Raw genomic sequence first — 25,273 nt, 5'->3', positions numbered from 1 at the left:
CTTATCAATAATGAATTAAATGGCTTTGTCAGAGATCTTTTTGGTTTAAGATAGAACTAGAGAACAATCAATAATCAATGGTCGACACGCAAAATTAATTAGCATCTTTATGTGAAGTATTTAATGTTTGAATCCCGAATTACTCTTGTTAGTCAGATTTCTATTGGTAGAGTGCCAGTTATAGAGTGTAGTGTTTAATTTTATTAAAATGCTTGTATCACTGTTAGTTATCAACTCTGTTCAGTTGCTCGATCAAATAGCGGTGAAACTGTACAAGTTATTCTGGGTACCATTTGTAATGGTATTTCGGTTGATACTTCATTTGCAAACTTATGTATACTATGAAGATGTCGCAATGTTTAATTTCCTTTGGTTTGTTTTGAATTTCGCGCAAAGCTAATTAGGGGCTATCTGAGGTAGCCGTCCTTAATTTAGCAGTGTAAGACTAGAGGGAAAGCAGCTAGTTATCACCACCCACCGCCAACTCATGGGCTACTCTTTAACCAACGAATCGTTATAGCGTCCCCACAGCTGAAAGGGCGAGCATGTTTGGTGTGACGTGGATTCGAATCACAGACTCTCAGATTACAAGTTGAGTGCCTAAGCCACCTGGCCATGCCGGACCACATCGGTTTAACTAAAAATATATTTATCTGGAGTGTAAAGGTAGGTTTTTTAACTTTTATTGGAATGTTCTAACCATAGGCCTATAATTTACAACTGCATACAACATAAATGATAGTAGACTGTCAGTTAAGGTAGAAATAACCCAATTCAATACTATTACGTGGACTGGAGTTCGAATTATTTTCAGCAAATAATTTAAAAATACCTACTCAACGAAAAAACAAAATTACAAGAATATCTTCTACCGGCTGTTGAAGACATAGAGTGTAAACAGGATCAACACAAATTCTGAGAAAGAAAAAATTACGGGTATACTTCATTTTTTTGTCAAACCGAAATGTCAATACGTTAGTGAGAGTGTATAACAGAACTTCAACAAAATTTCTTCAGTTATACGTTGCCTTCAACGAGGCTTGTTTTTTATTATCCGTATTTGGACCAAGATTAAAGTATTTTAAAAATATCTTAGAATCTATTGTCACGTGTAATTGATTTAACAAAATGGGCATTTTTTTTCAAGGTTTGGTGGCGCTCTAGTTTAGAATTAGAGTTAAAGACGACACGCCTTTACTTAACGTCGGAGAGTCTTTCTATTCAACAAATGTAATGATTTAGTTGTGTGAATGAACTTTGTTTCTTGGTCAAAATTGAAGTGGAGAAATTCTTTCATTTGTATTTATTATTTAAATCCCTTATATTTCTCTCAAAGATCAAGTTCCTTCTCGCAATCGGGAAAGTTAAGTAGCAATACTGCTATTAGTAGTATTACTAATATAATTTCGCCAATAATTATAATTTTTAATCTAGGTTCATTCCTGTATCAGGTAAATACTACCACATACCTGAAGCTTACAAGTTACCGTTTGGTGGTAAAATTTTAATTACGTGGACTGGAATAATTTGAAAGATTAAATTTTGATTACACGATTATTTTAGTGACAGTTGATTTTAACCATGAGTTAAATTAATCAGTTGTTGGAGTATCAGAAAAAAAGTAATAATCAGAAATGCTGATTTTGATAAGGTGATTATACTTGGGACAATCAATATGATTTCGACTTCAGTTGATTGTTATAACAGGAAACACTAATTTTGATTAATTGGTATAACTGCCATTTTGAGTAACTGATAAGAATAGTCTGCACTTGTAGGTAGGTACTTGTATTGGTTATCAGTTAACCTTTTTGCAAATTATCATGGGTGAATGAACATTTTATGTTTTATTGACTTGTATTCAAAATATTAAACTATTATTTTATGAATATATGTCAATAATTTTGGAATCAAAGTGTAGATTATAATTCAAACTTTAATATTTAGATGCATTATTTTAATATTTAGTGAGTCATATGTTGAATGCAGCACTGTTTAAAATTAGATGTTTGTGATGCTAAAATACTAAGTCTATAGTTTCTTACAAATTAAGAACTCAAATTACTAATATTAACAAGCTAAAATATAAAATAAGAGCCTCGTATCTTTCTATCTGCTAAGATATGGCTTATATGCTGAATGAAACTGTGGTCCTGTTCAACTATTTCCATTTTTTAAAACAGCCCCTTGTATACTCTTGCTACAGCCAATAACCAATCAACAGCTTAGAATGAACCTGAAGTGGTTTCTTCAGAGATTTTAATCTGTAAAAAGACTACCAAGATTTCAGGGAGGTAGGTTGTGTTTTTAGTCTGGTTGAAGTTTCATATTTTTAAAATCTAAATACATTTTTGTTACTTAGCATAATGAATTATATTGGAATTCTATGGTATCAGTGCAGTTATTTATGATTTTTAAAATTATTCAACTTATAAGAAACTTAAAATATTTTGTTTGATATTCTACATGTACAAAATTTTAGAAGTATATATGTAAAAACAGCTGGTTTGGGTTGAGAAAAGTTTTATGTGGAGGAGCGAACAACATTTCGACCTTCTTCGGCTATCGTCAGGTTCACAAAGAAAGAAAGAGGTAACTGACCTATAGCTGACCACATGTTTGAAGGGGGTTGTGTAACTGAGTGTAGGAATGTAGAGGGCGTGCTTTAGATGTTTGATTATATTTATTAATATAGGTATAAAGGTGTTCCTTTGTATTGGTTTATTTTGGGCTAGAATTGTTGTATAAGTAAGGCTTCTTTAATTTTGTTTGTTTGTTTCTTTATTTAGTATTTAGGTGTTCTCTATGGTTATGTTGTGTTTATTTGATTTGCAGTGTTCGAAAACGTGTAAAGGTAAATTTTTGTGTACTTTGAATCTGGTTTCCATTTTTCTACTTGTTTCTCCAATACAGAAGTCATGGCAGTTATCACATTGTATTTTATAAATAATGTTGGTGTGGTGTTTGTCCCAAATTCTAAATAAACAAACATAAACAAATGTAAAATTAAAGAAACCTTACTTGTACAATAACTCAAGCCCAAAAAAAATAAACCAATGCAAAGGAACACCTTTATACCTGCATTAATAAATATAATAAAACATCTAAAGCATGCCCTCTACATTCCTACACTCAGTTACACAACCCCCTTCAAACATGTAGTCAGCTATTGGCCAGTTACCTCTTTCTTTCTTTGTGAACCTGAAGATAACCGAAGGTCAAAACGTTGTTTGCTTCTCCACATAAATATTTTCTCAACCAAAACCAGCTGTTTTTACACGTGTGTGTGGATTTTCTCGTCATCACTGATTAAAATTTAAAGGTTTAGCAACCTATGTCCAGTAACAACGAAGTTCAAAGGTATTAGCTGGAAGAGATAGTTTGCTTTACTTCTTGATTTACTGTTCTATATTTTGAGAAAAGTAAATTTAATTTATTTCTAAATAGTAATAATCTATATACATATATAAGGTATAATAATTGAAGTGTGGCTATATTACAAAATATTAGACCACTAAAACACAACCAAGACAAGGAAGACTAAAGGTCAATTTTATATTATTGCATGGGTGACATGAGTACACATGTACAATATCAATACCAGTTATATGACATGGCTGGAAGGTCCATATAATAAAAATAATAAATGTATGTCTATATATAGTATTATGAGATATATGAGTGTTAGTCAATACCAGTTATGACATGGCTGGAAGGTCCATATAATAAAAATAATAAATGTATGTCTATATAGTGTTATGAGACTTAAACTATTTAGACTAAACATTTGCATTTTGTTTTATAATATGTAGTCATTCTAGCATGAAAAAAGCATAATTTATATTTTCTAATTTTTTAATGATAGTTACAAGATTGGTCATGTGACAGGCCCTAAAATTATTAAGAGAAAATAACAAAATGTCTTACTGAAACATGTTTGAAGTGTATTTCGGAGGTTTCGGAGATTTTGCAAATAATATTACATTTTTGAGACAAAGAATAGTTTTTTTTAATCACAACATAAAATCACTTTGCACTCAGACTAGTAACAAAACAAACTCTATTTTCACAAACAAATCTTTTAGTAAAATTTTTTCAGTAAAACTAATTTTGATGAACAAAATGCTGGTAATCTTTACTGAAAGTTCACTAAACCTTGTGAAGAGACACATGTATCAAAAGTTAAAGTGCAGATACTTAACATGTGCAAATATGTATACAAAATTGTGTATATTATACCAAGCCTGTAGTGAAAGGGTTAAACTGATTTAAGACTTGAAAAGGTCAGTTTTATTTCTTTATTCAGTCAGTAGAGGATGTAACTTTACAAGAACCTTAAGGTAATAGTCGAATATTACCTGCATCACGTGAGGGAACTATAAACCGTGTCTCATAAGATGCTCTGCTAGTAAATCTGTTTCTGAAGAGTGAATGAATGTCTATCATATGCCACTTTATTTAACTTTATAAATTGCTTCATTATAGCTGGCAAAATCAGGATGGCTGATGATATTACCAGAGATGACGCTGACGAGAGGGTAAAGGTCTCTTACAGACCTCCTGCAGAGCGTTCGTTGCAAGAAATAGTGGAGGCTGATAAAGAGGACAAGAGTCTTAGAAAATATAAAGAAAACCTTTTAGGGACAGCTGTGAAGGAAGTAGTTGTTGTAGGTGAGAGGTGGAAATTAATTTTAATTGAGAGGAGAAATGCAACTGCTGAGTAACATGACTTGATGCTGAAGATAACACCTAAATATAAAATACATAAAAATATAGTTTGTCTTCTATTTATGTAAAAATTAATTTTCAATAATTTTCAAGTGATTCTAACAAGAAATTGAGTTTTGGGATGTTTGTACATGTCAACAAAAATAACAAAACTGTGTGAAAATAAAGATATGGTATTTGTTAACAAGATAAAAATTCTCGTAAGTTTAAGGTGTGATCTATATTTTGTCATTTTAAACTACAGTTGAGTTCCTTAAAACATTAATTTCTCAATGATCAAACTTGTGTCATTGTTGTGAACTAAGCCTTTTTGGTTTTGTTTTTTAGATTCAGCAAATCCAAACAGCGTTCTTGTTAAGGGTCTTGCCCTGGTGGTTGATGGTCGACCTGATTTAACTCTGGATCTCTCGGGTAAAGAAACCGTTGTATCAGATATCTTAATTTCTTCAGAGGCAATGAAACAAATATTTAATAGTAGAATTATGTACATAATGATTTTAAATTTAACTAACACACTGTCTTCTTATTAATGCTCTAATTTTAGTCTTAACAACATGGGAACCGAGGTGTGGGGTTAGGTGTACATTGCCTTGTGTGAAGTGGTCAGGTCTACACTGTATTGTATTAATTGGCTAGGCCTAATAGTTATTTTAGCAATATATAAAGCATTCATGTTTTTACACTTTACTGTTGAAGCATTAATTCTCTACGTGCAGCTGTTGGGTTAATTGGTTGCCATGTCTTTATTACTGTGTCGACTGCTTCAATAAATTTTTTTCTGGCTTGCATGTTTTCTGCTTTACTGACAGAACAGTTTTTTTTTTATACTGTTTTCATTAAAATTTTTCAAAACAAATTGCATTGACAGAAATAGGTGTTCAGGGGTTTTATACCATTATTGGAGGAGAATTATTCTTTTTGATGGCTGTAGTAGTTAATACATTATTAATTGAATCTTACCAATATTACCTACCCAAAGTTGGCTGGTATGACATCAGCATAATGAACCTTGAAATTAACTTTTAATCCAGTGCTTGTTTGGGATTTCCTTTGGTTGAATCCACATAATTTTGATCCTCCTGAGGTATAGATAAATCTACAGTGATTACAGATATTTTATTATTGTTATGCATCAGATTTCTGTTTAAGTGAACGATGGTCTTCAGTGATTTTGAGAAATAATCGTAGCAACCCACTTATTGCATGTTCCATAGTGTTAAAAGATTTGTAAGTGCCACTTGTCTTGATTTAAAAATAGACAAGTTGTTTTAAGATAATTGAACTTAGAATAACTTGTTTCACAAAACATTGGAAAGTTTTACTTCATTTAAAAACATTTCACAATAGTTGAGCTCTAACCACACTTACTTTCAACTTTATGTAAAATTTGTAGCATATGCAGACATTGTCAATCTTATTTTCTCTCTTGAACTTTAGACCTAATCACTACCTGATGCTCACAGTAATCAAACCACTGACATGTTTTATCATAATCTGTGGACATTTAGTCCTTCACAGCTTTCCTTGTATGTCCTCCCCCTTGAGGAAAGTAAAAATGTAAACTTATTTTCTGGAAATCTTTAGTAATCCTTGTAAAATGTTAGCCTCCATTACTAATAATAGCAACTCATTCTGTTAGCTATAGACTGCTGCCAGGTGCTGGTCTCTGTTACTACCAAGAGCAACTCGTTCCATCAGCCATATACTACTTCCAGGTGCTGGCCTCCATTACTACTGATAGCAATTCATTCCTTTAATCAGTTACCCTGTTAAAAAATAAAACTGTCTTGACTTGAGACTTGTGTCTTTTACAAACCTTAGGCTTCCCCTCCTGAATTCTCACCCATCTAGTACATTCTCTGTTAGACTGGTAATGTTTATGACACATGACTGTACATCACTTGAAATGTTGGTGTCTGTTTGAAAATTTGTAATTCACCTCAAATTTAATAATCATTAAATGTTATGGAAGGAACATAAAGTTTCACTATCTCTTGCTTGCTTATCTTTTTCACCATTCATGTAAATTCAGAAGAAATTAAGTGTTGCATTTTTAAATGTTTCTGGAGGGGGGGAGGGCTTATGAATCTTGGATACAAAGTGTTACTCAAGAAAGAGTAACATTTCTGATGAAATACTTTATGGTACAGATGTTGGGTGTTGTCAGTCTCAACCCTTTCAGTGCCATCCAACGTTTTTTGAATGAGGTACAAAGTAAATTTTCCACTCATGGTTTAGAATATGTAGACACCAAGACTATTTACTGCACAGGTTTAACTTTGAATTTTTTTTGGTAATTATGACAGGTAACTTGGATGACCTCAAGGAGAAAGTTTTTGTTGTAAAAGAAGGAATTAAGTACAGGATTCGAATTGACTTTTTTGTCCAGCGAGAAATCGTGACTGGCCTGAAATATGTTCAAAGGATTTTGAGATATGGAACTGAAGGTAATTTTGTATGTGACCTTTGCAATCTTGTGCTATCATCAGATGAGTATATATTCTTTATTTATTGTCATTTTAGTCTTAAAGAGTAAATGTATTACAATGATTTTAAAAAAATTTCTCGCCAGTCTCCCCTGTAGATTCCTGTACATGGTGAGGGGACCTCCCAGGGAAGGTTCTGTTCTTTCAGTTTACCTCCTCTGGGATCTGAACATCCACCCATGTGTTTGCTGTGCATGGAAACCTGTGAAGGGGAAGGAGAGGATCCTGTTGGTTGAGGGGTCCAACCCTAACACACCACTTTGGCCTTGAATTCCTGTAGACAAGCGGCCTTGGGGTAGCCCCTCTAGGGTCAGTCAGCTGGTCAACTCGGGCTAGGATCAACCAAGTACCAGTGTTAGATGTTCTCAACAGGTGTTGTGAACATTATATCTGATGCTGGTGTTTGAGTATAGTGCTCATGAAACCCTGGCATTGCTGCAGTGTCCCCTTGTAGGGCTCCATGGTGGGTGGAGTCAGTGAGCACCGAAATTTCCCATTCTTTATTATGGATACTCCAATTAAAAATCTTAACAAAATAGTGAAAAAACAGTCTATAGGTAAACATACACATCTTGAATATTTTGAGCAACAATCCTCACCATCTGTACCACCTGTTGTACCTCATTTTCTTATATTGCACTCACTTTACAAACCTTTAGGACAAATGTCTCCCTTTTTCATTCAGAAGGAACTAGAGGGACTTGCTGGCTCTCCAAAATCAGTAAACAACCTTCGATCTGTTGACATATTGGTGGAAACATCCACATCTCCACAGAATGAACTCCTGTTGTATTCAGAGGCAATTGGGGATGTACCTATTGAGGTTACACCTCATGCAACTTTGAATTCATCACAAGGAGTTTTTGTTGTGAGGGATTTGAAAAGCAACTCCAAGTTTGAGATTCTCGCTGGTTTCTCCACCCAAGTAGTTTCTGCAGTGAGGCGCATCTCCACTCGCAAAGATGGAATTATGATGTTGACCAATGTCCTCATTCTGACATTTATGTCACCACATCCGCCTGCTACCATCAAGGCAGGTTATCTTAATTACAGAGTATGGCCGTACATTTCAAACCCTCTCAGATATATCCAGTGTCAATGGTTCGGTCACTCGAAGACATCATGCTGTGGGTCCTTGACGTGTGCTTGTTGCAGTGGCAAGGACCATCATGCCTACAAGTGTGAAACGGACCCTCATTGCATCAGTTGCAATGGCTCACCCGTCCTGCTTTTGTTCTTGCCCTAAATGGTTGGAAGAAAAAGAGGTGGAGCATTTGAATATGATTCATAACATTACCTATCCTGAGGCTCGAAAATTGCTGTCCACCACCTCATCTTGGGCGTATACTGCTGCACTTCGTTCCACAGCTACTGTGGGAGTGCAGATAGATCTCTCTGTGCCTCTTAAAGAATCGTTCTCCAAACAAATGAAACATCTTTTGACCTTCATGGTTAAAAAAGTTGATGAATCAACTTCGACACCTATCTCTGTCCCTCATATACATTCCACCAAACCCCAAGATCCACATCCTTTGGTTCCAGGTACAGGCATTTCCTCAGATCCATCTTCCTTTCTCACTCCAAGATGCAAAACAAACATTTGTTCATGTCCTCAGTCTCTGGAATCCTCTTCCAACAGCAAAGACTTGACCAACCAACCCAGGGCAGGATCCATGGAGGTCGATAGACCTCCTCGAATAAGAAAAGTAAGGAAAAAAGACATGGTCATAAACAGAAGGGTTCTCTGCTCAATTTGCCTACACACAAATAAAAATGGACACCCTGATACAATGGAATTGTCGAGGTTTACGTTTTAATCTGGATGACATCAGAACACTGATTGCTTCCTACCATTTTGTTTGTCTCTCCTTACAGAAAACCTTTCTGAAACCTGCCAATACAGTCACCTTTTGGCAGTTTTCTTTATACAGAAAAGACAAGCTGTGTGATGGACAAGTACATGGAGGGATGGTACTGTTAGATGATCAGTCTGTGCCCACACTGTCTTTGCTACTGAACACACCATTGGAAGCTGTACCCATCCGTATTTCCTTAGGTTATACCATCACTGTTTGTTCTCTCTACCTGTCACCTGGAGAGAGATATGATCAATCAGACCTTGATGCTCTTATTGAACAGTTGCTGTCTTCCTTTTTCATCCTGGGGGCTTTAATGGACATCATCCCCTCTGGGGAAGTGCTGGTATTGTGCACAACCTTTCTCTTTTCAACACTGGTACTTCTACTTATTTCCATGTGCCTAGTCGGTCCTTTACTACTGTTGATCACTCAATTTGCTCCCCTTCATTAGTTTCCCATTTTTCATACAGGGTTGACAATAATCCACGAGGAAGTGATAATTTTCCTATAATCTAGAGAGAGACTAGCCATGGTCAATGCCACCCAACTCGCTTGCCCTGGTGGAAGCTGGATCAGGCAAAATGGCCCTCTTTCACTGTTCTCGCAGAACTTGATCCTGCCATTGTCTGTCAGCCATCAATAGACTACTATGTAGCAGTAGTAACTGACTGTATTATACAAGCAACTGATCAATGTATTCCTAAAACCTCGACACGTTTTCCACTATATCCTCATCCATGGTGGAATCCTGCCTGCCACATGACACAGAAAGCTCAAAAACGAGCTTGGGATACTTTCTGTAGATATCCTACTCAAACAGCATCTCTTTCCAGCGGGCCCGTGCACATATTCGATGGGTTAGACGTCGAAGCCAGAAGGAATCTTGGATTAAGTTCACAACCAGCATATCTTCTACCACCAGTTCCAAGGTCATATGGGACAGAGGTCGAAAGGTCAGTTGGCACTACAATTCTGTCCCCCTCTCGATCTTACTCTCTGATGGCCAAGAGGTATCTGATGTCCAGTGCATTGCCGATATTCTAAGTGAAAGGTTTTGCCAGATATCTAGCAGTTCTGCTTGTTCCTCCACTTTCTTGTTTATGAAGACTTGGGTGGAGCATTCACCTCTTTCCTTTCGAACTGTCTCTTTGACTATAATCATCCCTTTACACTGGTGGAACTGAAAATGGCTCTTCATCGGTCTGGCAGTACATTGGTTGGACTTGATGATTATATACGGTATGAGATGCTGTACCATCTATCTCTTGCTTATCTTGCTATCCTTCTGGTTGTTTTTAACTGGATCTGGCAGGAGAATGTTTGTTTTTTCCTGATGCCTGGTGCCAGGTTATTGTCCTGCTTTTCTCCAAGCCTGGGAAGGATCCCAAGATTCCTTTAAACTGCTGTCAAATTGCTTTGAGAGGATGGTTAATGCTCATCTTGTTTGGTTCCTCGAATCAAACAACCTCCTCTTGCCCACCCAGTGTGGGTTCCAACGACAGTGCTCCACCATGGACCACCTGATTCAACTTGAAATGTCAATCAGAGAAGCCTTTCTCAAACAACATCATCTTGTGTCAATATTCTTTGATATTGAGAAGGCTTATAATACAACATAGAGGTATGGCATTTTTCAAGACCCATATATATGGGTAACATGGCCATTTGCCCATTTTTATTAAAACTTTTTTAATGGTCAGGAGATTCTGGGTTCGTGTGGGTTCGACACTTTCCTGTTCTTTTCAACAGGAACTTGGAGTCCCTCAGGGCTGTGTTCTGAGTGTCACACTTTTAAGTATAAAAATTAATGCCATCACTGAACAACTCCCTCTCACTGTTGCACTGGGCTCTATGTCGACGACTTTCACATCTCGCGTCAGTCGTCGAAAATGAGGTATATTGAGCGGCAGCTACAGAATGCCCTCAGTTGTTTACTGAAGTGGACCACGGCAAATGGCTCTACCTTCTCTCTCTCTAAAACCGTTTACATGCACTTTTGCTGCCAAAGGGTATTCACCCTGATCCTGAACTCCGTATCGGTGAAGTTGTACTGCCTGTGATCTCTGAAACTAAGTTCTTGAGGCTTATCTTTGACTGTAAGCTTCGTGTCCTCTCTACCACCACTTGGGGAGCGGATCGACGTTATGTGCTAAAGATATGTCGTGCTCTTATTCGATTGAAACTCGACTATGGATCACTGGTCTATGGTTCTGCCAGACCATTGGCCTTAAAGGACTTCGGCTGTGCACTAGGGCTTTCTGCACTTCCCCAATTCAGAGCTTATACATAGTCTCATGAACCTTTTTTGCACCTCTGCCATTTGCAACTGTCTTTAGTACATGCTTCGAAACTTTGTTCCTTACCACAGCATCTCACCTGGGGTTGTGTTTTCCTTCCTCAATAGGCCATGCTTTTTCAGACCAGATGGCCTGCCATTGCTCCTTTTGGCCTTCATATCCAGGTGCAGTTAGATGAATTGAGTCTGCCCTTGGATAACATAGCTGTATCCACTGGTCAGCTCATCCCACCATGGCTTCTTACAGTCCCCAATTGTGACCTATCTTTAAGTCATCTGAGAAAAGTAGACACCACTGATTGGAAATATTGTCTGCTATTTGCTGAACATCTTTCAAACCATCCTTCCATTCCTATTTATACAGATCTTTCGAAATCAGGTGACTGTGTGGGCTCTGCCATGGTTTGTTGTGGTTTGGTGGTTGTGTGCAGAATCCCCTGTACAGCTTCTGTGTTCACTGCTGAACTGTATACCATTTCTCTTGCCCTGGATCACATAGAAGCTAAGCAGTACCCAAACTGCACGATTTATACTGACTCACTTAGTTCTCTACTGGCCCTGGAATTGCTTCACACCCTGTTCTTGCCAATACTCAAAATCGACTGGCCCATTTCTCTTCAACATCTCCTTCTTTCCAGTTTTTCTGGGTACCAGGCCATGTTGGTATTCACGGGAAAGAGCTCTCCAACACTGCAGCTAAGTCTATCTTCTCTGGCACTATCACTGCTATGCCTGTCCCATACATGGACTATGGTCATGTATTCAAGGCTCGGCTCTGTGCCATCTGGCAGTCGACTTTCAGTGAGCAACGCGAAAACAAGCTTTTCCAAATAAAACCCAATATTGGACTTTGGCCGTCTTGCTTCTGTAAGGATCGGAAAGAGAAAGTTGTTCTAACTAGACTATGTATTGGTCACAGTTTTTTAACTCATCGTTTTCTTTTATCTGGAACTGATGCACCAGTGTGTAGTTTATGTAACACTCAGATCACAATAAGCCACATTTTACTTTCTTGTCATCGTTGTGATTCATAACGACGGCACCATTTTAAGCATGTTGTCCCCCAAGGTTTGTCCATAACGTTAGACAGTGTTATTGGTGATGGTGACACTGTCCACATTGGTAATGTTTTTAGTTTTTTAAAGGCCGTTAATCTTTTTAATGCCATTTAAGTTTTTTAATATATCCTTTACATCTTTATAATATGTGGCTCTCTTTTAAAAATCACAGTTCATCTAGTTCACTTTGAAATTGGAAACTGACCATAACATTAAGTAACTCAAAACCAGAACTGGAAAGGCCAACTTCAGGTGACTGATGGTGGTTTTTGGACTTACTCGTTAGTCTTCCTTGTGAGTTACGATTATTACAATCATGCTTCAGAAAGCCCTTTACAACTTGAATTACTGTAGTTTTTCTCTTGATGTTGTAGACTAGATGTAAACATTGGTTTTATGCTATTTATTTATTTTTTTAACTTTGTTTTGTTTTACCTTAATTTCCTTTTATGAATGTTACTGAATGTACTTTTACCTTTTTACTGGACTTTTGGCACAGATAGCCTAGCTGCTTTGTGCCATAAAACACTAAATCAGCCAACCACTCCAACTCACCAGTCTACTAGGTGAAGTTCAGTGCACTTGTCTAAATAACCTTCTTTGCTGTAGGTTCTTGAGAACCATTGGGGTGATCACGTTATTGGTTCTCTCTTCATATAATTTAATTTGGACTTTTTGGTTGTGTTAATATTAAGATAATCTTAAGTTTATATTGTACTTGAATTCGGTAAATTATTCCCCTTTGATTGTTTTCGTTACAGTTGAGATGATTACTCACATGGTTGGAAGCTATGGACCAAAAGTTGAACTTCAGTCATTCACCACACAACCTGAGGAGATGCCATCTGGTGTGGCTGCTAGAGGGAAGTACATTGTCAAGTCCTTATTCACCGATGATGACAGAAATGAACACTTGAAATGGGAGTGGTGCTTTGAGATACAGAAAGACTTGGAGTAAAGAAAACGTATGCACATAAGGTCATTTAAGACGTTTAATGAAGTTCTGTGTGCGGGCTTAAACAGTTTTGTGTTGCTTATGAAGACACATTCCAGTCTAGCACAGCAGTCTGGTATTTCCTGTTTGGTTTATGTTTGTTGTTCAGGTGTTATGAAGGAATAAATTATAATCAGCTTAAAGATAAAATTTGTTAATGACCATCTGTATGTGTTTTATGTAGAATAGTCATCTTATTGGTGGTTTAATTGCTGGGGGATGCCAGCTTTATTATCAAAGCTGTACTCTGTTCACATTTGATGAAGTAAAAGTTTCGATGCTTGTCTTCTTTACACGTAGTTTATGGTTTGATAGAACCAACTGTGGAAATTTTTGTTTTGTCCAGCCTGATGTTAAAGTTACTGAACAAAATATTTTTCAATCTGTTACTGGTTGGTCTACCTAGAATTCTGCATGCAATAGGTAAAACTTCTGTTCACTTATTCAGGATTGAGATTGTAGTGGATCCCCAAATTTTACATCTTGGTATCAGAGTTTCTATTTATTTTGATCATCATATGATCACATTAAAAACAAAAGATAAATATCGTGTGACATGTTTTGTTGATGCCGTTTTTGTTTTCTTTAGAATACATCGAATTTTTGGTGATAGTTAATATCACATGAAACATTGTTTGTACTACTGGTTAATGGAATTAAGTCACTGGGGATATCTTAATCATCCATATTATGTGTTCCTGTAATTTTTTTCTTTCTCAAGGTTTTCATTCCAGTATGATTTTTACATTTAATGTTAAATACAAGATTTTATTTTCTGTCCATCAGTTTTTTTCTTTTCTAGTGCCAAAGAAAGTTTAGAAAACCTGTTTTTGACTTGTGTTTAGGTTTTTATCTCAAAAATATTGCTATTTCTGTATTACTTGTAACATAATGTTGTAGAAAGTAGTTTTATTTGGGTGAAATATTTTCATCCTTCATTTCAACTCTTAAAATTTTAAGCCAAACAATATTAATAGTTTTAAAAACTATTAAAAATATTTTTGAGATTATTAAGTCCTTTTAACTCACCATCTAATTATTCAGGTTATTAATCAGTGAGTTAAAGGGCCTTAAATTCTTCATAAATAGCATATACATACATACTCATTAGAAGAGGCCAAATTTATTTCTCTGGTTACGTGATCCAAGTTGTGCTTATGGACTTGAATACATGAAGTTCTGGTCCACAGCAAGCAGAGTGTGCAGTGAGTCAAGGAATAAATTAGGCTTGTCAGTCACAGATTATATTTTCAATTTTACCTTGATGAGGAGAAATCTGTAACAACATATTTTGAATACATAATTAATGAAATAAGTTCAGAATTTTTAAAGTTTCCCATTTTAAAGTCTAATTAGAAGATTTGGTGTCTGTTGTGGCAGATGTGTTATTTTCTATGACCTTATTTATTAATTTAAAGAAATTTTGAACTATTAACCAGTGGAAGTAATTTCTGTTCACATACAAAATTATAGGTAAGAATATCATTTATGTAAGGCTTAAAATTAGTTATAAAAAATTGCTCCAAATTATTCTATTGAGATTTTAGTGTATACATTTCAAGTTTCCAGTCGAACACAAAAGTGTAATGAATGTTTTAAAAGTTAATTCTTTATGTATCTGGTACATACGAACAATTTTTGATGTTTTAACATTTTGCTGTTGTACGAACAAATGTTTTTATCAAAATGTTGAGAAATATTCTTTATGAAAATTTTTCAAGTTTAAATCATTTTCTCATAGAAATAATTTTTGAGTGATAAATTTTTATTTTACTAAATTCCATGCTAAGTTCACAAAACATTCACTTTTGTCAAACACTGCAATATTTTTTACAAGCACTAGCAGCATTTTTAATAACATCCATTCTTTAACTGCCACTTAATATAATTGAGTAATTCATAGCAATTGTAGCAGATACTCTTGTTTTCAAATAACTAACTCAGTGATTAAATGCTAATTCTGAATAAAGGACAGCAAAGCATTTTTTCCCTTTTGCAAAAGACAATGTTTATCAAAATTCTGTACTTAAGAAAAATAGCAAGCACTGTTTTTGTAACTTTTAAATCATTATAAACTTGTAATACAACAAACCTGAAATATCTCGTAAAGTGAAAATGGCTTCCATTGTTGTACATGAAAAGCATTGTCAACGATGCAAGTTAGGCCTAAGGTTGTTTTTGTGTATTTTATGGGAATGTTATTCATTGTTCTGTTTCAGCATGGACTGTAAGTTATTCCATATTTTTCAGTCATGCCAAAAATTTGAAAATAAAGAATGTTATTGTAAGGCTTTTAAATGGCAACCCTATTCTAACCACAAGTTCAGAAAAGTTACTGTAGGACAGTACTGCACAATCATTGTCATATTTATTGTGTTGCTGTTTAAATATAACAAAATGAGTTTTAGATTAGTACACATTAAGTAAGAACTTTTTACAATGGCTGGGCCAAAATATGTTTTGTTATTGATTTACATTTAGAGATGACTTTTATACAGTTATTACTTCAATATTTTTATGTATCTTGGTTTTTTATCTTTATTTTAGCTATGGTTGTTTTAACTAAAATAGCCTTACATTTATTAATGGAATAAGATAATTTACATGTTTTATATAATTTTGTGTATCTGTGAAATATGTAGTCATCCCCTTAACATGTGATTATCCATTTTAGTGCATTGGAAATGACCATTCAAGTTGGATGTTAAGTATTATAGTTGCATAATCACTGTTCCAATCTTCTTATCAGAAGACAGTTATGAACTTGCAAGACATTTTTATTGTACACTAAATATACCAGTCAAGCCAGCACACAGTTCACTTGGTGATTTATAAAATGACAATGTCTGTTAGAGTTGACTTAGAGAAAAATACTTCAGACTTTTATTTCGTGTATGTGCTCACAAAAATACAATTCTATTGGCAATTTTGGAAGAAACTTCAAAATTACTAGTTAAGGCTGTTTCCTTAATTTTAATGTGCCCTAGTAAGAAAACTTGCCCCTTTTTAAAGATTTTTGTACATGTTCATATTTTCCAGTTTACAATAACTATTTTAGAAAACTATGACCATGATATGAGCAGTTTGTTAAAACTTCATAGAAAATTTCAAACTCGTAAATTAATCAAAAACTACACGTGAAGAAAACAAATGAATACTTCCTTGTCTAATGAACATAAGAATTTAATATAGTCACAAGTGAAATATACAGACTTTGTTCATGGCTTTTAGGACAAAATTTAGTTTTGTTAAATTTATTCTTAAGTCTTTGCACCTGGAGGCTTGGTGGTCAATCTGTATATGCGACAAATTGAGTTTTGGTAACCATGACATACGGAGCTCGCTCTAACTTTGTACTTCATACCAAACAAGCAGAATCAAATCTTGACAGTGGTTAAGTTTTAATTTTTGCTTAAACAGTTAATTTTATAATGTAACCCAGTGTATGCTACTTTTAAATAAAATTGAATTTGAAATGTATGGTAGCAGTACTTATCTTGCACACACTTCAGGGGAATTCCTATTAAGTGGAAATTAAATTTTAATAGTGAAGATTTCTTTGGGTTTGTGAAATTGCTAGTCTTTGAGGATGTACAGTTAAAAAGGCTGGAAAACAGTTTTAAACTGGTGATTAGGGTTTTTTTTGACTTGTACACTGTAGGATGGGCCATTTTAATGTGATTAACTGTGCTGTTCATTTAAGTAAAGGCCAACAGGTGGTAGTATCTTTACTAGGCAGATAGCCTTTGTAGCTTAAACATAATCATCCTTTTTTAAATTTCTGTAGTAAATATTAGGGTAGAAAAATTATACCAGAAGTAAGCTTAACACTAAATTTATTGTATTTAATAGGACACTATTATAGCTTTTTTGGAAATTTCTTACTAAAATGCAAACTGATGGTAGACAGGTCATACTTTCATTTTTCATCTTCAAATTGGTATGTTTAAAATGAATTTTTATATTATTATTGTGCATACATTTTAAACACTGTCTTAAATCAGTTTATAAGAAACTAAGGACACCAGCAATATAATACTGTTTAACTGACAGATCTAAAACTAGAATAAGAAATATTTGGCTGGAGAATGAATGTTGTATTGAGGTATGTCAGTTTATAGGTACTACGACTTATGTGGACCATATTCAGCCATGGTAGATTAAATATTAAGTGATTTTAATTTAGATAATTGTGCTATAGTTTTGAAATGTCACATCACCAAGTGTGATGTATGTACTAGGCTCAGTACACCTCCCCACAACCTTCACTGTTGGTTCACAATAAGCTTTCGTGGAAATTGATGTTAAAGAAAAAAGGTTACCTCCAAGAAAACATTTATTAAAAAATGAACGTACAAGAACCTTCACTTCCTCTGAAGTGAATTCTATTCTACACAAAATACAGTCATGGAACTTATTGTCTAATGAATAACATTTGTGGAAAGTAATAGAAAATTCTTTGCTAAACTACATGGACTATTCAAGACCCTAGAATAGTAAGAATTTATTCTGAAGGAGAAGAGATCTACTGAAACAAAGAACTCTCCTACAAACACACTGAACAATGGTTTTGTATTATTAAAAATTAAAACAAGTTAAAAGGTTAAATCTTTTACTAGTGTTACTTGATAAAATTAATTTTTGACAATCTAAGTGTTAAAATACAGTGACAAACATGTTTACTTATTGGGTTGCAGTTACAATACATACATGAAGTGTTAACAGTTCTGTACTACTGTTAAATAAAATTTACCCTCATTTATTTCTTTGTTATAATTGTATTCATTTCTGGATAAGTATTATAACAAAACTAATAAACACCCTTAAAATCTTATCTTGATATTTTTAACTGAAAAATTAAAACTTAACTCTTTCCTACACAAAACCTTAACATGTCAGATTTTATATCATTTAACCCATTCAGTATGGTTGTCACAAACACGGTTTGGGCTGTTTTCTTCTGTACAGTGTGGCTGTTTCATGTACAGGGCTTCAACATCTCAGGTACTGATGATTAAAGACAAAAACCAGAAGTTCCATGGTTTGGTAACAATGCTTCGAGGGTTTGAGTACCTCAACCTTCAAATACTACCTACCAGTTCTGGCAGAGAATTTAAAAAAAGTCTTGCATACAGTGGACAGAAGGAAAAAGTGTGACTTGTACATGTAAAAACTGTATTGAATGATATATGGTGACAGCAAAATATTATCTTCACCATGAAGAGCTGTTTTGTTAAAAAAACAAAACTTTCCAACAAAACAAATGACTGGGATGACCAAACGTTAAGTGAATATCATGTGATAATAAAGTTTTAGTCTGATCTAGAATTTGCATTTTTAAGATTATGTATGGTTGTTGTAGTGTAGTGGTATGTTATCTGGTCACAGAATAGTTGAGCATGCAAAAGCAATGTGATACAATAAATTTGTTCAGGAGTTGAAAGTTTTTACTGTTCAGCCAAAAGGAACATACACACATCGGTGATCTCCCACGTTATGTTTCTGTGTAATAAGTAGAATTAATTTTAATTTAATAAGTATTACAATCAATCCAACACCAGCATTACACTCACTAAGACGAGAGTTGTTTTTAATTCCCCACTCTAGAAGAGCCACAATGTGGAAGTGAAAATTCAATCTTTCCACCCAGGGTCCTTCATATCAGAGGTGTGGAGTTTGTGCTCCAAAGACTATCATTCTGTTACCCTGGTTTAGTCCTAAAGTACTGACATTAAATGCTACGTGTTTCTGGTTAACTTTATGTCTGAGAATTCCCCTAAAGTAATACAACACAAACTTAAAATAACAGCAATCCCAGCTAGACTGTCACCAAATATATATATCTGAGCAGTAAATAAGTTATTTCTCCAAAATGATTCCATTAAAATGGTGTTAAAAATATTACAATCCCTGTGTTTTAAGCTTGTTACATAGAGATGGAATTAAACTGTGAATATGAGAACCGTAGGTGCTTGCAAAATACAGTTGACACTTATGCACGTTCCCCACGAATTCGTCGTGCCAACTGGATGTCTTTCGGCATGATTGTAACACGTTTTGCATGGATCGCACACAAGTTCGTGTCTTCAAATAGGCCAACCAGATAGGCCTCACTGGCTTCCTATAGAGAAAATGAAAGAGTATGAAATAAAATGCACTTTCATGCACATTTAAAAAATGTTCTCTATTTGATGTGTATGTGACAAAAAAACGAAAAATTTCCCATTAACAGCCCTTCTCAACATCAACTTATAATGGAAAATGTCTAGGGTTGTATGTCCCAATAGCTCTGGGTTCAATCTCTCAAGACACAAACCAAACTAGTCAGCAGATATTGAAAATTAGTTAAGGATTAGGAATTAGGTGTTTCAGCCCACAACATTTCAAATCCTACTGTCTACAACCATTTGCCCTTAATATTTAGACATAAAATTACCTTTATGGTAGAAACATGTAGGTACATGCTGCAGGTTCTACACCATACTTAGAGAGATGTAAACCTTTACAGGATACTGAAAAATGGCCTCGTTAACTTAAGTTTAAAACCACAACTCTGTTATTATATATTCTTGTTTAATGTGACTTGTAACTTCCATCTCTTATTTACTCCTTCAGTTAGAGGTTTTGTTAAAATCAAAGCCATTATTACAGAATCTCTTTCTTATCAACAACTGTAAACAACAATAAATAATAATGGAGTATCCAAGTATAAGTTCTCTTCTCTGTAGTACAGCTGGCTGATGAGTAATAGTTGCTAATCCATGCCCTCACTAGTCTATTATATCAATTATATATTACTACAGTATTCTACAAATTATGTTATCTACAAAGTCAGTGGTAAATGTCATCAGACACTTTCCTTCACATTAGTCAGCAGTGATGGAGACTAAACAAATCACCCAAGTCTACCTGACTTTAAAGAGATTTTATTTACACAGGAATGAATCAAGTTAGGGAAGACACTAAAATATTCTCATGAACTGATGGGAACTCAAGCTTACTAACGGTAGTGGTATTTATAAAAGACAGCAGTAACAACCGAGTATTTGGTTAGCTCTGGAAATGACAGGCATTAAAGTATACATGTCACAATCATCTTTCACATATATATACACATATGCATGCATTCAAAATTTAACTAATGTTAAAAATGTATGTCAAAATACTGAAAAGTAATTTATAATTCAAAGTTTTGCACAAGTTTTATTTCTTTAAATTCAAAAGGAAGTATCAGAATACATTATCAACCCTCACCTCTGTATCATGTAGCACTTCCTTGCTCTGAATTAATCATTTTAGATTTTCCTTTTATCCCTATATAACCTTTGGAGTTTGGCATAACTTACAAACTTAACAACATAGACACAGCTAAAACTTTCTTACTTGGGTGTGATATGAACAAGAAATTTGCACCCACATGTAAGGCCCCTCTGTTCACATCCCATCTTTCAAAATAATGTTAGTAAATACAAATAACGAGACTGGTTTGTTCAGAGGAAAACAAAGGGCTTCAGTTTCTTGTGTCTTTACAAATGTTTGGCTGGAGCAGCTTGTAGAATTTCTTAGCCCATTTATAGCTTATCTATAAAACCTCTTGTATTATAGTAGTTTAAAATTTTCCTTCCTTTGAACATAATACTTCATGGAATACCCAAACAGTTACAAAAAGACAAGCATGAAGGTACAAGAAACACAATTATTGTGTCTACTTTTTTATAAAACACAATTGTTAGAAATGTATTAAATGAAAAAAAAACACTAAATAACAAAGTTAGCACTCATTCTCTATCACAGCAAGTCACCGTGATGACTGACAGTAATATGACCATAGCGTGTTTGTAATAAACATTTACACAAAACAAATGAACCCAGATTTGAAAAGTCAATTGGCTTTGGATGTATGATTGAGTAAATCGTGATAATTTGTGAAAATATGCAGTCATTCTAGAAAGAAAGAAAAAACCAAGCTAGATTTATCCTGTATTTTTCAATTTTTAATTCTTACCATCAAATGGTGAATTTACTAAAGTTAATGATAAAATAAAAATAATAACAGGTAAATTATTAAGTTCTACTATAACAAATGTTAATGTTCATTTAGAAGCTCCAAAAGGTTATGAATAGGAAAAACTAATGTCAAAAGATTTTCATTCATATTATGAAAAATCATTTTTTTCTCAGACTTTGTAAATCTTTAACATGTATAATTTACTGAAAAGATATCATTTTTTGTTTATAACTGACCAACAATGTTTACTGAAAGTTTCTGAAGGTCACCAAGATACATAAAATGAATTCACAGTTACAGTAAACAGTACTACATATAACTTCATAGGTAAACAAGACCATTCCAAAAGACTGCTGCTGTTGACAGCATAAAGTATCTCTAACAGCTTGAGGTAGGTTGCAGTACAAATGTTTTTAACCTAGACATATAGAATAATACATTGAGACCTCTGTAAACTTGTTCAATACAATTTAAACATTTCAAGAATTGTAACAAAACCAATTAATCCAAGTTACAAAATTAAGTGAACATTCAGCTGAAAGATTTTTGTTAAAAACAAGGTATATTATAAATGTCTTACTATTTGAACGATCCAATTACTTTAACTTCCCTTTTACTTAAACGATATTTCAGTAATATTTCTAACTGAATACACACTAATGCAAACATATGTTTGTTCACACTAAGTACATTCCCTCTAACAACAAATTACATGATCATTCATTTGTCTGTTCCTTACTTGAAGAGCTCCAATGGCTGCACTCTGAAATCTCAGGTCTGTTTTGAAATCCTGTGCTATTTCTCTCACGAGACGCTGGAATGGCAGTTTTCTGATCAGTAACTCAGTGGACTTCTGATAACGTCTGATTTCTCTCAAGGCAACAGTTCCAGGCCTGTATCGGTGAGGTTTCTTCACGCCACCTGTAGAAGGTGCACTTTTACGAGCTGCTTTGGTTGCCAGCTGTTTACGTGGGGCTTTTCCTCCTGTTGACTTTCTAGCAGTTTGTTTTGTACGAGCCATTTTTTAAGAAATCTGAAAGAAACAGTAGTATACATGTTTTACCATGGAAAAAGAAATTTAACATGTGAATTAAAAATCACTGTAAATTTGTTTCCATTACCACAGGAGTGGTAAAAATGTTGCAAAGCATTCATAGATAGTTAAAAAATTCTTAATAAAAGAGATGATATAAATTTGTTTTGAAAGCCCAGTTATACAACTGTATGATAAAATGATTCACATAATATTAATAAAAACTTTTAAAATAACTGATTATGTAGATAACAGATAGATACAAATAAGTTACTTGTTTTATTCTGGTGACCATCTTAGTCTAAATGATCTAACTACCATCTTGCACTTTTCAACTGTTACTTGTCATGCTGTTTATAACAGTATATAACTAACCTTGTGAATGATATAGAAATTATTTTAGTAATTATAACAAATCAAAGTAGATACAGGAGAATTTTACATGCGAGTAAACTGATGTGTAACTATTAAAGTAACATGCATGCACAACTAATGTGTAAAGATGTCAGACAAAAGTAAGCCTAAACAGTTATCAAAGCATTCATCTAAAATTTAAATTTTTATCAAAATGAGGTTTACATAATAAAGATTTTGAGATAATGAAAACACTTTTTTCTTTTATAAACGTACAATGTTTTGACAAGATTATCATCCTCAGATACAGAATCTTCTTGAAACATCTAATATTTATAATAATTCTTTTTTCCTTGCTTAGTTGTGTCCAAAATTTTATATTCTAAAAAGTGGGTTCCTCATTATAAAGTTTACAAAGAGGTGATGAAGACATGTAGTAAACGTAATATCTGACATACAGTAATGAATAGTAAACCAAATGACAGGTTGGACTTTTCCATTTTAAACAGCTCCTCAGTTGAATAATTCACAATAAATTATTAAAACCAGTGCTGTCTGCTGGGCTACTGATGTATTTTATTCTTCCAATCTGGCAAAATTTATAACACAATGAAAAGTAGTAAATCGAATAACAGATTTGATTCCAGATACATTCTTTGGATTTCCGATTTCTTGCCAAACATAACGTAATTCCATTCTAAATTTGCCTGAATTTGGGAAAATATAACACTTAAATTTACGTTTTGACTAAACCTTAATTAATACTCGCACACTGTTCTTAATTTATTCTTTCCAAAACAGTATATTTATAAACTAATAAAAATGCGATCTCAAAGCACGTGCAATAAATGAATTTATTTCTATTAACAATAACAAACTCATAAAAATAGCGGAAAAACAACTGGTTCAGATTTTAATCAATAACGTTTCGAAATCACTTATAGATTAAGTCCATTTTTAAGACTCAATGTTAATAACGCCAACGCATTTTTTGTGACTTGTAACTGTAGTAACACTATTAGTTATTTAGGTCATGATCGGACATTGTCCTCGTATTAACCAATCACAAACAACTTCTCGAAAAATGGTGGTAATACGTCATAACTACCTTTGACGTTTCATTGCTAAAAACTACCGTTAGGTCCTATAGAAAGGTAACTGTTTTAAATAAAACTAACTGTCTAGGTGAAAAAAACATACTAATCAAACACAATTATATTTTTAAAAAATATTTTTATTACTAAAAGACTAACTAAAATACTGGTACCAAAGCCAATGTCGAGGTTGAAGCTGTGCGAGGACACTTCTTACATCATGGCGTCTACACTGTAGTTAATGTTAAATAAGGAAAACCACAAACATGCAGTCAGTTAAAATTCAAACAGGAAATAATACTATTCATGAAAAATATGGTAACAAAATATTACTCATAATACAAACAGTTTCATTTCAAAAATTAGTTTTCATAACAAAATAAACTTGTACATACCCTTCAAACGTAACCCAAAAATTGAAAAAAATTTTCTTTGTACACTTCTACCCTTATAATCTAACACAAAGTAAACGTGCGTGAACTAAAAACACTAATTTCGTCGTATAACAAAAGATTATTGGTTAAGAGCGCCACCTAGAGTTACACAGCTTTGTTGTTTAGTGCAATACAACTCCAAACAATTGTAAACATCAGACAGAAGAAACATAAAGCAGTTAAAATTCTAATGTTTATTTATTAGCACGCATCACAGATTTAAGGTATAAAGAAAATTATATAAACGAAAAAGAAGAATAAGTGACAATTTTTAATTTCATTACTTTTATCTTATTTTTATTTGATTTTCTGTATTATTTATAACACGACAAGTAATTATTTCATAAGTAATTAGAATTGTAAATAATTCGAGAATTGTTATCTATAAACTATATGAATTTAAGACAAAAACTAATTATTTGAAGACACTAAAACAAAGTATATAAACTGCTATTATTCACCAAAATGTTTGAAATTATCTGCAGAGACGTAAGAAAACTTTTTGTACTGGGGCGGGAAGTTAGGAGGCACCAAAATTTTTACAGATCATATAATTATAACATATGTCAAACCATCATTGATTATATATATTATGTCATTTAGAAATAACCAAGAAATTAAAACGCGTAAATTATAATTTACACATTGGCAGAAACGTATATTTAAGCGATTGTTATAATATATGAATAAGTTTCAGCACTTAGAATATAATACATACATGTACATGATTAGTAACCTGTTATTTAGAATGTATTGAAGGGTCCGCCCAGCTCCTACGCTCCTAACATGAAGAATAGTCGAGACAAAATATTAGTCAGTTACCATAATGTTTTTCTAGTTTCACAAGAGTGAGCTAAAACCAGGAAGTATGGAAATCAGATAAATAGTTCTACCTTTCAAGCGGAAACACTTCATTCCTGCTTAATTTA

The 25,273-nt window shown here is 33.8% G+C and overlaps 2 protein-coding genes across 9 annotated transcripts; one reads left to right on the top strand and one right to left on the bottom strand.

Annotated features, from left to right (window-relative positions):
* The first annotated feature begins 1,173 nt into the window (after positions 1-1,173).
* Positions 1,174-16,901, top strand: LOC143244474 (rho GDP-dissociation inhibitor 1-like). 7 transcript variants are annotated; one of them, XM_076489200.1, is made up of 6 exons: positions 1,174-1,778; positions 2,184-2,294; positions 4,486-4,671; positions 5,056-5,139; positions 7,035-7,175; positions 13,189-16,901. In XM_076489200.1, exons 3-6 carry the CDS (start codon positions 4,500-4,502, stop codon positions 13,383-13,385), a joined length of 594 nt encoding a protein of 197 aa, XP_076345315.1. In that variant the 5' UTR covers positions 1,174-1,778; positions 2,184-2,294; positions 4,486-4,499; the 3' UTR covers positions 13,386-16,901. The 7 variants fall into 7 exon arrangements, with proteins under 7 accessions (XP_076345315.1, XP_076345319.1, XP_076345317.1 ...); XM_076489202.1 differs by having other exon boundaries at positions 1,220-1,451; XM_076489201.1 differs by having other exon boundaries at positions 1,223-1,364.
* Positions 16,902-17,739: 838 nt separating this feature from the next.
* Positions 17,740-24,442, bottom strand: LOC143244475 (histone H3.3A). 2 transcript variants are annotated; one of them, XM_076489207.1, is made up of 3 exons: positions 24,306-24,442; positions 22,169-22,462; positions 17,740-19,542 (listed from the first exon to the last, which is right to left on the bottom strand). In XM_076489207.1, the coding sequence occupies exons 2-3, from the start codon at positions 22,448-22,450 to the stop codon at positions 19,414-19,416; spliced, it is 411 nt and encodes a 136-aa protein (XP_076345322.1). In that variant the 5' UTR covers positions 22,451-22,462; positions 24,306-24,442; the 3' UTR covers positions 17,740-19,413. The 2 variants fall into 2 exon arrangements, with proteins under 2 accessions (XP_076345322.1, XP_076345323.1); XM_076489208.1 differs by lacking the exon at positions 24,306-24,442 and adding an exon at positions 24,084-24,196.
* Positions 24,443-25,273: the final 831 nt, after the last annotated feature.

The sequence above is a fragment of the Tachypleus tridentatus genome, chromosome 2 (genome assembly GCF_004210375.1).
Source record: "Tachypleus tridentatus isolate NWPU-2018 chromosome 2, ASM421037v1, whole genome shotgun sequence".
Taxonomy (NCBI): Eukaryota; Metazoa; Arthropoda; class Merostomata; order Xiphosura; family Limulidae; genus Tachypleus; species Tachypleus tridentatus.
The sequence above is the reverse complement of the archived record's forward strand: the minus strand, read 5'-3'. Positions and strand labels throughout refer to the sequence as shown.

Excerpts from the sequence above, each read along its gene's own strand:
- LOC143244474 (XM_076489204.1), top strand. The coding sequence starts at position 4,500 with ATGGCTGATGATATTACCAGAGATGACGCTGACGAGAGGGTAAAGGTC. Across the intron at positions 5,140-7,034 it reads TTTAACTCTGGATCTCTCGG|GTAACTTGGATGACCTCAAG; the intron begins GTAAAGAAACCG and ends TAATTATGACAG. Across the intron at positions 7,176-13,188 it reads TTTGAGATATGGAACTGAAG|TTGAGATGATTACTCACATG; the intron begins GTAATTTTGTAT and ends TTTTCGTTACAG.
- LOC143244475 (XM_076489207.1), bottom strand. The coding sequence starts at position 22,450 with ATGGCTCGTACAAAACAAACTGCTAGAAAGTCAACAGGAGGAAAAGCC. Across the intron at positions 19,543-22,168 it reads CAGCCATTGGAGCTCTTCAA|GAAGCCAGTGAGGCCTATCT; the intron begins GTAAGGAACAGA and ends TTTTCTCTATAG.